The 17872-nt window shown below is 42.9% G+C and overlaps 1 protein-coding gene across 1 annotated transcript; it reads right to left on the bottom strand.

The window, feature by feature from the left end:
- Positions 1 to 14005: 14005 nt before the first annotated feature.
- Positions 14006 to 15363, bottom strand: LOC116546628 (olfactory receptor 3A1-like). Its single transcript, XM_032272823.1, has one exon. The coding sequence runs from the start codon at positions 15185 to 15187 to the stop codon at positions 14222 to 14224; it is 966 nt and encodes a 321-aa protein (XP_032128714.1). The 5' UTR covers positions 15188 to 15363; the 3' UTR covers positions 14006 to 14221.
- Between the last annotated feature and the right edge of the window lie 2509 nt (positions 15364 to 17872).

Raw genomic sequence — 17872 nt, 5'->3', positions numbered from 1 at the left:
CATGTATCTTATAACTTCATGAGGTGAACCTTAAATATACACAATAAAATTTGCTTAAAAAAGGCAAAGGAGTTTCCTTTGAATGTAGTGGGTAAGATATTTAACATATCCAGCCCTTCAACTCATTTTTGTGGTGAGAATGTTAAAATATATCCTTTTATACAAGCTGGATGACATGATGCTAACTGAAATAAACTAGACAGAAAGACAAATACTTTACAATTTCACTTACATGTGGAATCTAAAAAGTCAATGGCATAGAATCTGAGACCAATAAGCAGACTTCAAAATATAAAAATTTATGAGATTTTCAGAGAAACTAGAAAATATTGAAACTGTTTCAAGGCTTCGGAAATTAGTGAATATCAAGTGAAGGTATAGCAAGAATCAGAGAGAAGATATCCACGATTCTGGATGTCAGAAAGACCAGCCGAGCACATTTCTTCACAGTCAGGAACCACACTCTGAAGTGTCAATCCAACACTCCTTGTTCAATAAATTGCTAGTGTTATTACTGTTACTTAAATCCTTACAGTGGACTTTGACTAACAACTTAATTTAAAATTTTTTTTTCTGTGCATATTGTCTGCTAAAACCATATTGTCCTCTCTAAAACCAAAGTTGTAATCATGGCCCGTGGGTTGGCTGCCGCCGTGTGTGGTAAGGGTTCTACTTTGCACAGTCACTGGCATTCTGCTTGTCTTTCATTCAGGCATGGTAGACTCACCAATGCCTTTAAGACTGTGTCTTCAAATGAAGAAGTCATGTACTTGGAAAGCCATATTGAATTATGCCACACTCTGGATCAAACAAATATCAGTGTCTTTATTGACCAGAGACGAGTAGGGCTAGAGCTTCCTGAAGTGCAATGTCATACCCTTGTATCTGAAATCAGAAGACAGGAGGCAGTTGGATCTGATAACTCTGACAGAAAGGGAAGCATGATGATTGCCTGAACCAGGGCAGTGAAATTCAGGGCCAGGGGTGGTTAAGAAAATCAGATCCCAGAAATCAGAGTGCTGCAGTAGTATGGTTGATATGACTGTTTTGGGGCTTGTTCACCAAAATATCCTTAAAAATCCCTTGTTCATAAAAGTGGGAATGGTTGGTGGCATGGTCTCCTTTGGTCTCAGATTGGATCTGAGAAGCAGAGGAGGCAGGACCGAGTAAGACGCCACTCAGACAAGCGGATTGCGTAGTGTTCAGGTGAGACTGTAAAAGCAAGAAAATGGCATTGTCAGCAGTTCCTCAGCTGTCTGTTGGCATTGACACTAGAGAAGTCCAGGCAAAATGTACTCAAAACACCCGGGAGCCAAGACATGCACCTGTCCCCAACAAAACCCTCTCATGAAACACTGGCTCAGAAACCTTTCAATTCATTTAGACCTCAAAAGGGAACCAGCACAAGGTCTAGTTAAAGATACTCAAGAAAAAAATGGAGAGGGCAGAGGAAAGAAACCAGGACAAACAAATGCTAGGTTACAAACACTCAGAAGAAAAATGGTGCTATGGAGCTGCTGAATAACTGAGAAACAGAAAACAAGCGTGAACTTAAAACATGCAATAAATCATTCATCTCTGTATAACAAGAACCCAAGGCAGAGATACAAGACCTCAGGGAAGAGTTTCAAGATACCAGATGGAGATAAAATGTGAGATAACAGAACTCAGGCAAAAAATGGGCACAGAGGAGCAAACAATTAGACAAAAGAAAACTTTCCAGAAATAGCCGAAGTCTGCCTTCTAGAGACTGAAAAGTCACAACATGTACCAGGAAACACGGAAACAGAGGTTCCATTCTGAGATAATCCTAATAAGGTTATTGAAATTAAAAAATAATCCTTTGGGTACATTGGCAGAGGTCAAGTCACTTACAATGGAATGAGAAGACACTTATCTCATATTTCTCTATAGAAGTATTCAAGGCAAGAAGAAAATAGAAAGCTGCCTATAAAATCTTCATAGAAGGAAAATGTGACCAAAGAATTTTCTATTGAGACAAACCGTAACTTGAATGTGCAAGCAACTTTTTTAGACACTCAAAAACTCAAAAAGAGTTGTTCTATGAGCCCAATAGAATAAACTTCCAGAGGATAAACTTCATCCAACAAAGAGAAGAGGAAGGAAAAAGAAAACAAGAGAACTGATAATAAGCACTGAATATCTTTTACTGCAAGGCGTATATGGGGATTGCGGTTTCAGAACAAAATATAAATGTATGAGCAATGCCAATGTAGAAATGACACATCTAATAAAGTTGAGAGAGGAGGAGAAAGAACATGTAAGATGGTGCAGGTATGCTGATGTTCTGAGTTGTCCTACAGCTGTAAGCCAAAAGATATGTTCGTGTTAATAAGCAAAATACTGAAATGAAAAGGGTTAACCAATTCATCAATTTAGAATAAGAAAACCAAAGACCTTTAAGAAAACCTAAAGGAATTACATAGTAATAAATTAGAAAATAGACAAACAAAAGAAGTAATGCAAATTGAGAACAGATTGTTTGTGGTAAAATGAAACTGACAAGTCTTTAAGTGGCCTACTCATGAATAAAAGCAAAAAAGTATAAACATGTAAAATAATAATTTACAGGGAGAAAATAAACACAGCCCAATAGAAAATTGAAAAATTCTGGTAGAGAGTAGAATGGTGGTGATTAGAGGCTGGGAAGGGTGAGGGGAAGTGGGGGCGGATAAAGAGAAATTGGTTAATGGATACGAAAACAGTGAAATAATAGGAACAATTCTAGAATTTGATAGCAGAGTATGGAGACTATAGTTAATGATATTTTATTGTATATTTCAAGATAATATCCCAATTACCCTGATTTGATCCTTACACACACACACACACACACACACACACATCACAAAATTTTCGTATTTTAAATTTTGTAAAAATGCAAAAACTAGCCAGGCATGATGGTGCACGCCTGTAATCCCAGCTACTTGGCATGAGGCTAAGGTGGGAGAATTGCTTGAACCCAGGAGGCAGAGGTTGCAGCGAGCCAAGATTGTGCCCCTGCAATCCAGCCTGGGTGACAGAGTGAGACTGTCTCAAATAATAATAATAATAGAAATAAGTAAAGAAAATGAACTGAACTCCAAAGCCAGCATCATGTTTAATGAAAAAATGTTAAAAGTGTTCTCATTCAAGTCACTAATGAAACAAGTATATTCATTACCAATTATTATTTAACATTATTCTGGAAGTTTTAGCCAATGTAAGAAATTAAAAGACCATATATTAGAAAGCAATAAAAAACTTTTTGTTTTTGATAGGGAGTTTAGTTTTTGTTGCCCAGGCTGGAGTGCAGTGGCATGATCTCGGCTCACCGCAGTCTCTGCCTCCTGGGGTCAAGCGATTCTTCTGCCTCAGCCTCCTGAGCAGCTGGGACTACAGGCGCCTGACTCCATGCCTGGCTAATTTTTGTATTTTTAGAAGTGACAGGGTTTTGCCATGTTGCCCAGGCTGGACTCGAACTCCTGACCTCAGGTGATCCACCTGTCTCAGCCTCCCAAATTGCTGAGATTACAGGTGTGAGTCACTGAACACAGCTGGAAAACTTTTAAAAATATGAAAGTATAGGAAAATTGCAAGATAAAAGGTAAATATAAGAATATTATACAATAATATGTAGTTTTCTTATCTACATCATAATAAACTAGAAAAAATAATCTTAAAAAGTTCACATGAACAAAAATGACTTTAAAATCAAGCAAATTATTGTGGTGAGATATTAAATAAGTAAAAGGAAAGGCAAAACTGTATACTTAAAATTTGACCTTACTATTATTATATACTCATAAATAGAAGGAAATCCTGAGCTATTGCAGTGGTTTTCAAAGAGAAGTAGTAATACAATGGGCTTTAGCTGTTTTCATTGGAGAATTTAAATTTCAACATAAAATTATTTTTATAATGATTATTAATATACATTTTAATGAATGATCGAAATATTCCCGTCCTCTCCATGGCTACGACTTGTACATTTTGAAGTCCCTTGCTTTGCACGCTGCGACACTTGCTGTGCACAGAAGAGCTTTGGGTGGGTTCTGGGTGTGGACAGTAGCTCTCCCAGGCTATTTTACTTCCTGTCAACCAAATTCCATTTCTGGTGGTGCGCCATCTCCTGGCTCACCAGTAAATGCCTTTTCTCTGACATCCTGAGGTGATTTGGGTCTTTTCTTCATTACCAGGACTGTGTCCAGTGGTCTCTGATTCCATTGCTGCCCCCATTGTCAAAGCATAATCAGATGGGTTTCGTGACTCTTAAAATCCTGAGGTCGTTTATCAGAATTCACACTATCTTCCTGCATGGTGTTTTTCTTTCTGTGTAAAGACCATAGGAGATCAGCCTCCCGTTCATTCCTCTCTGATGCTCTATGAAAGTGTATTGCAGTGAGTCCCAACCTTGGCTGAACAGTAGAAATATGGGGAGCTTTAAGAAGTCCGTATGCCCAGACTATACCCCCAGGCCAATTAAATCAGAATCTCTGAAGACCCAGGCGTCAGAATTTTTTAAAGCACCCACCTGATCACTGCTGTTTCAGAATTTTACAAGGCACTTCCAACTATTAGCTCTTTTTTGTCACTCCCTCAAATTGAAACGTAGCCCCTGCTTATTTTACAATTACTGATAATCCTGAAGGGAGAAGAGTTGATATTTTAAAAGGCAACACCAAGAAAAGTTAGGAAACTGTAAGATATCTTGCAAAGGCTGGGTGGTCAGTATTTCCAACCGCATTTCCTGACTTTTTGTTAGATTAGATGCTCAGTCCCCAGGATTATCGGAATCACCTGGGAAACTTCAGGAAGAAAATACTGACGCCAAGGCCTTTCCCCAAGAACTCTGTTTTAATTGGTTGAGTTCTTGGCACCTGGGTATAGGCGCGTCATTAAAGCTTCCCAGGTGTTTCCAATGTTTAGCCAGGCCACAGAGCGCTGACAGATTTGCAGCCTGGGAGGCACGATAGTGGCTTCTCGTTTCGCTCTTCATTGTTTTTTTCCTTACAGAATATAAAGGCCACCAGCCCCTTTAGGTCATACAGCTATTTCCACAAACACTCCTCTACCTGGGCTTACGGTGAAGGCAGTGACTAGAGACTGACCTGCAGTCTTCAGTGAATAACACGCACCTCATTGGAGCCTCTGCAGCCAGACGATGTCTCCAATGTGTGGCTATCTCAATTACCAACCTTCCAAATGAGATCTCCACAGTGTGTGCTCCAGCCATGTGGAAATGGCAGCGGGGCTGTCATGTGGATGAGAACTTGGATGCGGTGATCTCGAAGAGGTCCTGAAAATTCTAAGATCACATTACTTGGGAGTGGGAGGAAATCATCTTCTGGTATGATTATCTTGATGAAATTGGTAATTGGTAAATGTTTTGCAGATTGGCAAGTCAGTGGGTGGGTAACAGCTCTGTACATATGCTCTATTGAAGCAGTTAGCTACTCCGCATTTGTCCCCAATCTAACACAAGCATTAGATTGCGACCCTGAGATTTTCCTTGAGCTCCTTTGCTCATGCTGTTTCTTTCTGTCTGCGATGGTTTTCCTCCAAGTCCGCTTCACAAATATTTCAGGACATGACTCAAATGCTGGCTGCTGAACTAACCTTGCCTTGAAATGTTCCCATCTTGAAAGGATCACTCTTTCTCTCATGCTTTCTGCCTGTCTGTCTCTGTTTCTCCCTCTCCGTCTTTGCCTCTCTGCCCCTGCTTCTCTGTAAACTCCCACATACACTATTTCACATAACATACTACTCTTTATCTTCTAGTTCAGTCATTTCTCTATAGAACGTAACTTTCTTACTTCTCCATAAGTAATTCAAGGACAAAATGTGTGATTCAGCTTTTTCACTAGCAATGCTCATCATAATACATTAATATTTGTCAAATGAATTAATCAATTGTTCTAATGTTCATACGGTTTCAGAGAAAGAGAGCATCACTATAAGCCATAGTCCTCATGGAAGACTCTCTGGACACATCACTCATTGGGTTAGACTTTTCTGGGTAAGTATGCTTTAGGGAGGTACGGGGCTAAGAGCAGTGTTAAAAGTTGTGACCAGGACTCCTTTGTGTTAATGGGACAAGCAGGTCATGGACCAATCCACCTGTTCTTTCTACTTAAACCTCCCAAAACAATACGGCCCTTAGGAGGAACACACCTTACAGACAAGCGAGTCACGGTCAGGGGTAGAAGAACCACTCAACAGCTGTTGCCAACTCTCAGACAGATACAGATGAAATTGCTTAAAACCAGGGGGATTCTGGGATGACCTCAGGTCACCCTGAGACACCCAGAGGGACTGATAGGGTCCCCACGAGGCCCACTGAGGAGCCCTCCTGCACGACCACTCTTGAGGCTCTCCTTACGCACCCTGACAGCTCCCTGCTCTGGAACTCCAGCCCACCCGTCACGCGCCCACCATGACAAGGCTCAAGGCCTTCGCTGGAGTGAGGGTTCTCGGCTGCCCGATGCCGTGGGTGTGGGCAGGGAACTGGTCTGAGCAGGTCTCTTCACACTCACAGTAACGGGCAGCAGGCTGCGTCTGAGAGACGAGAGCACAGGAGAAGAAGCACAAAAGAACCCAGGAGCTCCGGGCTAGAGTCCCAGCTCTTCCCCTAAATACTCTTCCCTTCCAGGGGCATCCATCGCACCAGGTTGATTCAGCTGATGGCAACAGAAGCCCCTTCTCTGTTTTGTAGGAGCAGAGGAAGGACTCGTGAGATACTCACCCTGGAATGGACATAGGAGACACTGAGGTTTCTCCAGGAAGAAGGGGAGATGCTGCGCACACCCAGGTATCCCCCGGAGAGCGAGTGAGGGGCTATGAATGAAAAATGAAGGGAATCGCGCTGCTGTCTTCTCTGTGTAGGGCCGTCTGCACCGCAGCGTTATCCTCTGGGGCACTCAGAAACTGGCCCTCCGAGGAGAGGGAAGGAGGGGGAGACAGACATGGGACCGGGAACACCTCAAGCCCTTCATGCTTACGGCAGCGAAGCCTCACACCTCCTGGTATTTAGACTTTCTCCCAAGGCAGGCTTTGTCTCTGGCCCTGGCTTTGCAGGCAGGCTGTCCTGGCAGATGATGGAAGCCCTACTTAATGGTGGGTCACTGAGGCCTACAGGACTTGCCCACAGCCTCAAAGTCCCCCAGGAAGGGAGAGCTGCAGCTGGGAACTATATATCGGTGTTCTAAGGAGAAATTTTCTTTCCCAGATGTCAATCAGGGCATTTGAGCAGAGACAAGCCAATTCCTGAACTTGCCTTGGACCTGGGGAGGGAGGAGGAGAGGCCCCAGAAGGGAGATAAGAGGGAAAACTTTCTTCAAGTCCGGCTTCCTGACGAGTCCTCAGTAGTGTGGTGCCTGCTCTCTTGGGGTCTTGTTAGCGGGAGCCACTGGGACTGTGTCTTGGGGATCCTGTAATGATTCCGGAGGTGGGGGGAGACGAGCCCTGTGATGCTAGAAGGACTCCTGGGAAGCTGCCGACCAACACGGTTTTCTAAGCCAGGCCCTTAGGAATTGTGAGCCGTGGTGAAGGTCACAGATTAATGAACAGAAGCTGTGGGAAGGTGTAGGCGTGTGTTCCTCTGACTCATCTTCCCACTAACAAATGCTCAGCCAACATTCCCTTGCCCAAGAGAGAGGGATCTTTCTTCTCCCACCAGGGAATTCTGGTGCAGGAGGCAAAGCGGTGTAAACAAACATATTATTCTGATTATTAGTGGTTTGACTTTGTACAAGCTGCAAAGGGGCCTCAGTTTCCTCATCCTCCTGGAGAGACCACTGCTGTGAATATGAAATTCATTTAGTTGCTAATAGAGGTTCAACAATGTATCCACATACGAATTGATAACACTTATGAGTATCTGTGGCTGGGTGTGGTGACTCAAACTTGTCATTCTAGCACTTTGGGAGGCTGAGGCAAGGATCGCTTGAGCCCAGAAGTTCAAAACCCAGCCTGGGTAACATGGCAAAACCCCATCTCTACAAAAACTACAAAAACCAGTTGGGCATAGTGGTGCGGGCCTGTAGTCCCAGCTACTCTGGAGCTGAAGTTAAAGGGTCGCTTGACCCCAGGAGGTGGAGGCTGCAGTGAGCCGTGATTGCACCCCTGCACTGCAGCCTGGGAGAAAGAGCAAGAACCCATCTCAACAAAACAGCAAAAGCAAACAAACGGAAACCATTCCTGAGTGTTTGTTATGTACATGGCCACGTGCTAAGAACCCGACAAGCCTGGAGTCTCTTTCAGTCTTCGCAGTTCTGTGAAGTAGATTGTAGCAGACATAACAGATGTTCCGCCTCACATCTGCTTCACCCATCTTCGGATTTCAGCCGTGGTTGAGGGGACAGTTCCCCGCAGGCTTCCACTGCAAGCTGACAGAGTAACCTCTTCCCTGGGATCCTCCGATGCCATGAGCAGTGGGGAGCTTACTCTGTCTCAGCACACGGGGAGCTTGAAAGCACAGAGGGCACCTTCACAATGGAGAGTGGGGCCAAGAGGGAAACGCCAGCGCTGGCTTCGCCCCATGCTGGAGGCACTGTGCAGGCCGTGGACAGCCGAGTCTCTGCCTCCATGACAGGGGCTTTGGTTATGTGCTCCTCACCAAGGCACGGATCTTCCTTCTCTGTCCATAGAGGACTTTGGTCATGTGCCCTTAGTAAGGGACAGTTCTCCCTTCTCTGCCTCACCCTCTCTGGGAATCAGTCTTGCTGGTTCCACCGTCCAAATCGATGTCCTCACCCATGCTCCCTGAGACGACTTCCTGATTAAACCACGCATGCACGTCTTGTCTCAGGCTCTGCTTTGCAGAGAATCCAACTAGGAGTCTTGGTTCTGGGACCAGCCCCAGGAAGCAAATCTTCCAGTGGGAGTTCTGAGTCAGGCTCATTCACCATTCATGACTCTTTGGATATGGGGGTTTGGTGATTAACCTTAACAAGGACTGACATCATAATTACAAAGACTTGCTTGTGATAGACTGGAATGAGGTACAGGTGGAAGACGAAATGTTAGGTTATATGTCAGCTCTAGCACGATAATGTTATAAGAATGATGGTAATCATAACACTTTTGGACTTTTAAGACTTTTATTAACTTTCTTGGAAGTCTGGAAGAAGAAGAACAGTCCCAGGTTAGCCTCTCATCAGCTCAGGTGATGTTTCAAAAACCAGAGACCTTCCATGGCAACACTTAATGAGACATGAATCTTCTGCAGTCATTGGCACCCAGTGTAGAAGTCACCCCTAGGACCTCATCGCAGGGCAGGAGAGCTACTAGACAGGCTCCATGTGCGGCTTGGGCAGGTCTCCTCTGTTAAACTCTGGGCCCTGGTAGGGAAGGGGTGAGACCCTGAGTTCTGGAATGGGGACGTTTCAGTGGCTAAGCATGAGAATGTGGAATCCCCAAATTCCCCTGAATTCACTTGCCAGGGCAGAAGCCCTTTCCTCGCTGGAGGAAAGCAATCTCCTTTTGCCTGAACACCATGCACATATATGATATGAGGCAGAAGTCTCACGCACGATGATTCTTGTCCTCTCAAGAACATTTTACATTTCCTCAGTACCTCCAGTTAAAGTCAGCTCTCAGCACAGTCTGAGAGAAGAAATCACATTTATGAATGAAGAGGAAAGAATTCACTCACTGAAGAGAATTCTCCTCCCTGATTGTGGTAGGTAGAAGAATGGGCCCCAAAGATATCCAACCTAAATCCTGGAATCTACTTTATATGGAAAAGGAGATTTTAAAGTTTGAGATCTTGAGATGGGGATGTCACTCAAATCATGTACATTGTTACCCACTAAGTAATTTCTCATCATCCACCCCCTCCCACCCCTCATATTTCTGATACCTGCATAGAATGCATAGTGGTCAAGTCAGGGTTTTCAGGGTTTCCATCACTCAAATCATGTGCACTGTACCCATGAAGTAATTTGTTCTCATCCTCCACCCCCCTGCTCACATTTCTGAGTTTCCATTGTCTGTCCTTCCACTCTGCATCCTTGTGTACACAGTATTGTGTCTGTTTCTCTGCTGAGGTTTTCATTCATTGAAAATATGTTCAATTTTTTACTTAATTGGGGTAATTATAACAGCAGTTTAAAATTTTTCTCTGTTAGTGTCAACATCTAGCTCACTTCAGAGTTGGACATGCTGGATTTCCTTTTCTTTGGCGAATGCATTTTCTTGATTCTTCATAGATTGGGTAATTCTGGACTGTGTCCTGGACAATACGCAGATGAACTTCTGCTGGAGATTCTAGAGGAGATTATTGATCCTGTGTGTTTTCCTGTGTGTTGATAGGGAATTCTCTAGGCTGGGCTTCAACTGCAAACTTGCTTCTTGGGTGCCAGCACAGGTCTCAGTTCAAATATTTTTACTTTTGCTGAATTTATGTTTTTCTATTATATATAATATCACATACACTGTATATGGAATTAAACTTATATTTTATTGTGTTGAGACAATTATCTACTAGGAAAAAATTAGAACATACACAACAATAAGCTCTAAATATGTTAAATATTTGACTTAAGATGTAAAAATACTAGAAAAACAACAGACATATATTTATACAGCATTTAGATGAAAAAACTCTTTTTTCTAAGCATGACATAAAACAAAGAAGAAAAAGTTCATAAAATACAAAACTTAATTTGGGCAGCAGGTACTCTAAGCAAAGTTAAAGACAAATGGGAAATTTGGAAATATGTTGGCAACATATAAGGCGAAGTATTACCGTTTTAAAACAGAAAGGGTTTCTACCAATCATTTACAAGAAGATAAACCACCACCAAATGGGCAAAAATAAAAGAAAAAAGAACAAGAAGTTTGCAAAGGAGAAATGCAAGTGACAAATAAATACAGTTATGTGCTGTATAATGATGTTTGGGTTAACAAAGTCGGCGTACATGGCAGTGGTCGGAGCAGTAGGCTATTGACAGGCTATGTCACATAGCCCAGGTGTTTAGGGGCCATGCCGCCTAGATTTGTGCAAGTGTAAGTGATGTTCACACACCACAATCACCTAACCATGCGTTTCTCAGAATGTATCCCTGTTGTTAAGTGACACATGACTGTACATAATAATGTATTTAACCACACACATACATGTAGAAATTCAAATTAAAAATAATACAATATTTCATCTAATTTTCAAATATAAAAGGATATATAACATCCAATGAAGTCAAAGATGTGATGTAACAAGCGTTTGCATACACTACTCTTCTGGATGTGAAATGGGGTACATTTATTTTGGCAAATACAAAGAATACTTACCCAACTTTAAATTTTGTATTTCCCTTAGTGCACATGTACTTATACACAAACAAATTACCTTCATGAATTTAGCCGCCGGAAGTAATTTTAGATATTCTGATAGATACATGGTTACTAATCTCAGTTTCACATAATTTCAGATATCAGATAGATATATAATTACTAATCTAAGTATTAGCAGTTGCAAAAACAGGAACTAAATGACATCAATAGGGGTTTGGTTAAACAGATGATAATTTTACATAAAATGGAATATTATACAGCCTTTAAGATGGATAAGGTAGATTTGTAGGCGCACATGTAAGAATTATACTATGTAATATAGACAGAGGGAAGTAAAATTACAAAATATTATGTATCGAATGTATGTGTGGGAGTGTGTGTTTGTGTGTGTTCACTTGTGTGGAAAGCTAAACGTGAAGTAGTTACTGTTAAAGATGAGATTTTTGTGGGATGGCGCAGAAGGGTGGTGATGACATTCCGCACTGTTTGGACGTTTACAACGTGATGTATTATTATACCAGAATCTTTAAGTGGCAAGGAGATTTTCAGTTTGGAATATAGAAAGGGAGAAAAATTCCAAAAGAAACAGCGTGTCCTAAGTTGATAAGGAAACCCTATGATCCTGGAGGGTGGACACAGAGCTGGGAATCAGGCCGTGGCCATTCTCTATCATGCTGGGTTCAGTTGCTCCACTCCCCCCGAGTGACAAGGAGGCCAAGACAAAAATCTGTCCTTGAGGCTTGAAGTCAATAGCAGCGGGAAGACATGCCAGAGGCGCCGGGGTCTTTGGAGACGAACAGCAGGCTCCGCTTGGCTGCAGGTGTTAAATGCAGCAGAGGAAGTGACGGTGGAAGAGGTGGTAGCTCTCTCAGGGTAAACAGATACAGTCCTTCCATTCATTCAAACTAACAGGCTCAGAGAACATTCGCAGTGGAAGAACCTTAATATTACCTGGTGCTTTTGGTCAAGAACAGACCCAGAGGAAGTAATCAGCTGACTCAAGGTGAAGAGCATCGTGAGTGAGAGAAGTGAGAGGAGAACCACCCACAGGTCTCCCCAGCAGTCTTCTTGACCCTTGAAGGACACTCACTCTTTGTGTCATGAAGTTTGTCTGATGACACAGTAAGACACAGAAAAAGACCTCTTTTCCTGATGTCTGTGACACGGTCAGCCAGCATGACTCAAAAGTAGGGTGTGTCAGTTGGGCAGTTCCCCACAAATTTTGATGACATTTTAGATACGTAGCTGGAGAAAATACCCAGCATTCTTCTCTTCTCTGTGTTCTAATCTAGTCAACCTTCTTCCTGACATTCTAGGAGCACCTCTGTTTAGAGAAAGAGAAAGCGAGTCCTCTCTGTACTAACTTTTCGTACCTTCAGCATGACTTAAAACGTCAATCACTTCCTTCTTCGTGGAAACGACAGACTACGATGATGGCGTCAGGGCCACTGGAATCAGTTATTTCTGGACAGCGTAGACTGGGAAGCCCACACCTCTCAGGTCTGACCCACTAATTTCATCCCCCACTTTCTTCCTCTGATCTTTTAAAAGTCCCAAGGCATCTTACCCAGTTCCTCCATTCCTTCTCCTGTCCCGTTCTGCGTGCCCCATTTGGTCCTCTCTAATACTGCCATGCTTCGCTTTCTGCCCCTCCACTTGCAGTTCTGTCCCAGCTGTCCATATTCCTCATCTCTCCTCTTCATTTCCCACCCACTCTCCTCCTCCAATCTTGCTTTGCTTCCCTCTTCGGTGTCTTTTCTCTTTATCTCTATCTTACCCCATCTGTTCAATCCCTCACCCACATAACATATCATGGAGAAGCCAAGTCACAGGTGCAAGGAAAGTTTATGGAAACGAGCTGGGAAACTACAGTGGCACAGCAGAGGTGCCAGGAGTGGGGAATGTGTCCTAAAAGGGAGGCTGAAAAGAAGATACAGCGAAATAATGGCCGGTCTAACAGCAAGCAAGTGGAGAGAATGCTCTGGGTTGGAGCCACGCTCCCCTCGTGAGAAGGGAAGTGTCGGGTGAGTCCCCACCATGTGACTTGCATTTACACTTATGGATTGTCTCGGCTAGGAGGCCTGGAGACTAAGAGTGAGAGGTTTGGGAAATTTCACATTGAGTAGTCTTGGAGATTTTGAAATATGTAAATAATGCTTAGACTATAAATTCATATCTTTTCAAAAAATTTGAAACACATGTGGAAATAAGATGAGGAAAATTCCTTTTTGTATCATAAGGTATATAATATATATTAATGGAGTTTCAACCTTTAGAAACAAGTCTGTGAGCTGCACACAGCTCTCGTGTGCACCAGAATTACTAGAGGACACATCATCATACAGCTTCCCCTCTGTCCCCTGGAGATGCTATGGGATCTTTGTTTAATGGGAATAGAAAGAGCTACTTTTTTTTTTGTTTCTGTTTGTTTCATTTTTGCTTATAGTGTTCTGATGGGAGAAATAAAACAATCCTAATCTCCAGACCTAGAAATAAAAAATTCTAATCGCTAGATGTTTTATAAACAGACCAAGCATACCTTAACTTGAGGGAAGAAAATGACATCGGGGGTGGGAGGAGTTTTCTGGACTGCTTCTGGGAACCCAGGCTGTCATTCCCCCTCTGACATGAGACTGTAAGCATTCACAGCTTCCCAGGTTTCCCCTCTAGCCAGAAAGGGGTGAACACAGTTCCTGAAGTTGTAATTTGTCTAAGGGGCTGGCTTGGCAGAACCTCTACACCCACTGCCTATAACTGGGCAGGGCTGCTTTAAGAAATGATAGCTATTCTTCCCTACAAAAAGTCCTTCTTATGCCCAGGGAGATAGAAACAGGTCTGAACCATGTTTTTCCTGGTTTCTGGCTCTAGAAGATTATTCCTTTAGCACAAAAAGACACAGGCAGAAAGAGTCAAGCCAGTGCCCTCCTCAAGCCAGTGCCCGCCTTCCCACGAGCATCCTCCAGAGGGCACTCTGCACGTCAGGGTTTCTGAGGCTGTAGATGATTGGGTTCAGCATGGGGTTGATGACAGTGTTGAAAATCCCAACAGCTTTGTCCTTGTCTGAAAGCTTGGTTGAACCTAGTCGCATGTAGTTAAAGATACCTGAACCATAGAATATGGCAACCACAGTGAGGTGGGAGCCACACGTGGAGAAGGCTTTTTTCCTGCCCTCTGCAGAGCGAATTCGCAGGACCGCAGCTGCCACATGGATATAGGAGATGACAATGAGAGCCATGGGGGTACCCGCCATTAGAAAACCCACAGCAAAAAGCAGCAGCTCATTGAGTTGGGTGCTGGAGCAGGAGAGCTGGAAGAGCTGCGGCAGGTCACAGTAGAAGTGATGGATCACATTGGGGCCACAGAAGTTGAGCGTGGACATGGCCACAGTGTGGGTCAGTGCATTGCTGAAAGCACAAACCCAGGACACAGCCACCAACATCCTCTGGACTGTCTGACTCATGCGGGTGCTGTAGGTGAGGGGCCGGCAGATGGCCAGGAATCGGTCATAGGCCATGGCGGTCAGCAGGAAGCAGTCCGTCCCCGCCAGAAGGTGGAAGAAGAAGAGCTGGGAGAGGCAGGCGTCATAGGAAATTGTACGCTTGTGGGACAAGAGACGGCCCAACATTGAGGGAACAGTGACAGTGATGCATCCAACATCCAGTGCTGATAGGTTCCCCAGGAAGAAGTACATGGGCGTGTGGAGTTTGGGCTCCACCAAGACGGCTGCCAGGATGCTGAGGTTGCCCCCAATTGTGACCAGGTAGGCAAAGAGGAAGAGCACAAAGACCACAGACTGCACCTGTTCTGTTTGCACGAGGCCCAGCAGAATGAACTCAGCAACAGCCGTCCTGTTGGTCCCAGCTTCTGGCTCCATGAGTTTCTGTAAGGACATGTCCCAGCAGGGGAGGCATCAGTCCACTCAGTTCACATTAACGTTTTAAACCATTTATGTTCAAATCCCATGGTGGGTCCCCAGGCTGTCCCTCCCTCATTGACCTCCTCCATCACCTCAGTGTCTTTACCTTGCTCTTGGTTGAGATGCCCAATGCCACCACCACCTATCCCACTCACCCTCTGCTAGCTGAAAAGGTCAGAATACCTGGGAAAATAAACTAATATAAAAGATCTAATTTATAACATGAGGATTATAGTTAATAAAGTACATTTTATTCAAGATATTTGTAGATGACTAGATTACAGCTGCTCTTGCCAGAGGAGGGAAAACGGGTAACTGTGTGAAATGATGGATATGTTCATTTGTTTTACTGTAGTAATCATTTTACTATCTACATGTATCTTATAACTTCATGAGGTGAACCTTAAATATACACAATAAAATTTGCTTAAAAAAGGCAAAGGAGTTTCCTTTGAATGTAGTGGGTAAGATATTTAACATATCCAGCCCTTCAACTCATTTTTGTGGTGAGAATGTTAAAATATATCCTTTTATACAAGCTGGATGACATGATGCTAACTGAAATAAACTAGACAGAAAGACAAATACTTTACAATTTCACTTACATGTGGAATCTAAAAAGTCAATGGCATAGAATCTGAGACCAATAAGCAGACTTCAAAATATAAAAATTTATGAGATTTTCAGAGAAACTAGAAAATATTGAAACTGTTTCAAGGCTTCGGAAATTAGTGAATATCAAGTGAAGGTATAGCAAGAATCAGAGAGAAGATATCCACGATTCTGGATGTCAGAAAGACCAGCCGAGCACATTTCTTCACAGTCAGGAACCACACTCTGAAGTGTCAATCCAACACTCCTTGTTCAATAAATTGCTAGTGTTATTACTGTTACTTAAATCCTTACAGTGGACTTTGACTAACAACTTAATTTAAAATTTTTTTTTCTGTGCATATTGTCTGCTAAAACCATATTGTCCTCTCTAAAACCAAAGTTGTAATCATGGCCCGTGGGTTGGCTGCCGCCGTGTGTGGTAAGGGTTCTACTTTGCACAGTCACTGGCATTCTGCTTGTCTTTCATTCAGGCATGGTAGACTCACCAATGCCTTTAAGACTGTGTCTTCAAATGAAGAAGTCATGTACTTGGAAAGCCATATTGAATTATGCCACACTCTGGATCAAACAAATATCAGTGTCTTTATTGACCAGAGACGAGTAGGGCTAGAGCTTCCTGAAGTGCAATGTCATACCCTTGTATCTGAAATCAGAAGACAGGAGGCAGTTGGATCTGATAACTCTGACAGAAAGGGAAGCATGATGATTGCCTGAACCAGGGCAGTGAAATTCAGGGCCAGGGGTGGTTAAGAAAATCAGATCCCAGAAATCAGAGTGCTGCAGTAGTATGGTTGATATGACTGTTTTGGGGCTTGTTCACCAAAATATCCTTAAAAATCCCTTGTTCATAAAAGTGGGAATGGTTGGTGGCATGGTCTCCTTTGGTCTCAGATTGGATCTGAGAAGCAGAGGAGGCAGGACCGAGTAAGACGCCACTCAGACAAGCGGATTGCGTAGTGTTCAGGTGAGACTGTAAAAGCAAGAAAATGGCATTGTCAGCAGTTCCTCAGCTGTCTGTTGGCATTGACACTAGAGAAGTCCAGGCAAAATGTACTCAAAACACCCGGGAGCCAAGACATGCACCTGTCCCCAACAAAACCCTCTCATGAAACACTGGCTCAGAAACCTTTCAATTCATTTAGACCTCAAAAGGGAACCAGCACAAGGTCTAGTTAAAGATACTCAAGAAAAAAATGGAGAGGGCAGAGGAAAGAAACCAGGACAAACAAATGCTAGGTTACAAACACTCAGAAGAAAAATGGTGCTATGGAGCTGCTGAATAACTGAGAAACAGAAAACAAGCGTGAACTTAAAACATGCAATAAATCATTCATCTCTGTATAACAAGAACCCAAGGCAGAGATACAAGACCTCAGGGAAGAGTTTCAAGATACCAGATGGAGATAAAATGTGAGATAACAGAACTCAGGCAAAAAATGGGCACAGAGGAGCAAACAATTAGACAAAAGAAAACTTTCCAGAAATAGCCGAAGTCTGCCTTCTAGAGACTGAAAAGTCACAACATGTACCAGGAAACACGGAAACAGAGGTTCCATTCTGAGATAATCCTAATAAGGTTATTGAAATTAAAAAATAATCCTTTGGGTACATTGGCAGAGGTCAAGTCACTTACAATGGAATGAGAAGACACTTATCTCATATTTCTCTATAGAAGTATTCAAGGCAAGAAGAAAATAGAAAGCTGCCTATAAAATCTTCATAGAAGGAAAATGTGACCAAAGAATTTTCTATTGAGACAAACCGTAACTTGAATGTGCAAGCAACTTTTTTAGACACTCAAAAACTCAAAAAGAGTTGTTCTATGAGCCCAATAGAATAAACTTCCAGAGGATAAACTTCATCCAACAAAGAGAAGAGGAAGGAAAAAGAAAACAAGAGAACTGATAATAAGCACTGAATATCTTTTACTGCAAGGCGTATATGGGGATTGCGGTTTCAGAACAAAATATAAATGTATGAGCAATGCCAATGTAGAAATGACACATCTAATAAAGTTGAGAGAGGAGGAGAAAGAACATGTAAGAT

The sequence above is a fragment of the Sapajus apella genome, unplaced genomic scaffold, assembly GCF_009761245.1.
Source record: "Sapajus apella isolate SASKATOON/1434 unplaced genomic scaffold, GSC_monkey_1.0 scaffold1150, whole genome shotgun sequence".
Classification (NCBI taxonomy): domain Eukaryota; kingdom Metazoa; phylum Chordata; class Mammalia; order Primates; family Cebidae; genus Sapajus; species Sapajus apella.
The sequence above is the reverse complement of the archived record's forward strand: the minus strand, read 5'-3'. Positions and strand labels throughout refer to the sequence as shown.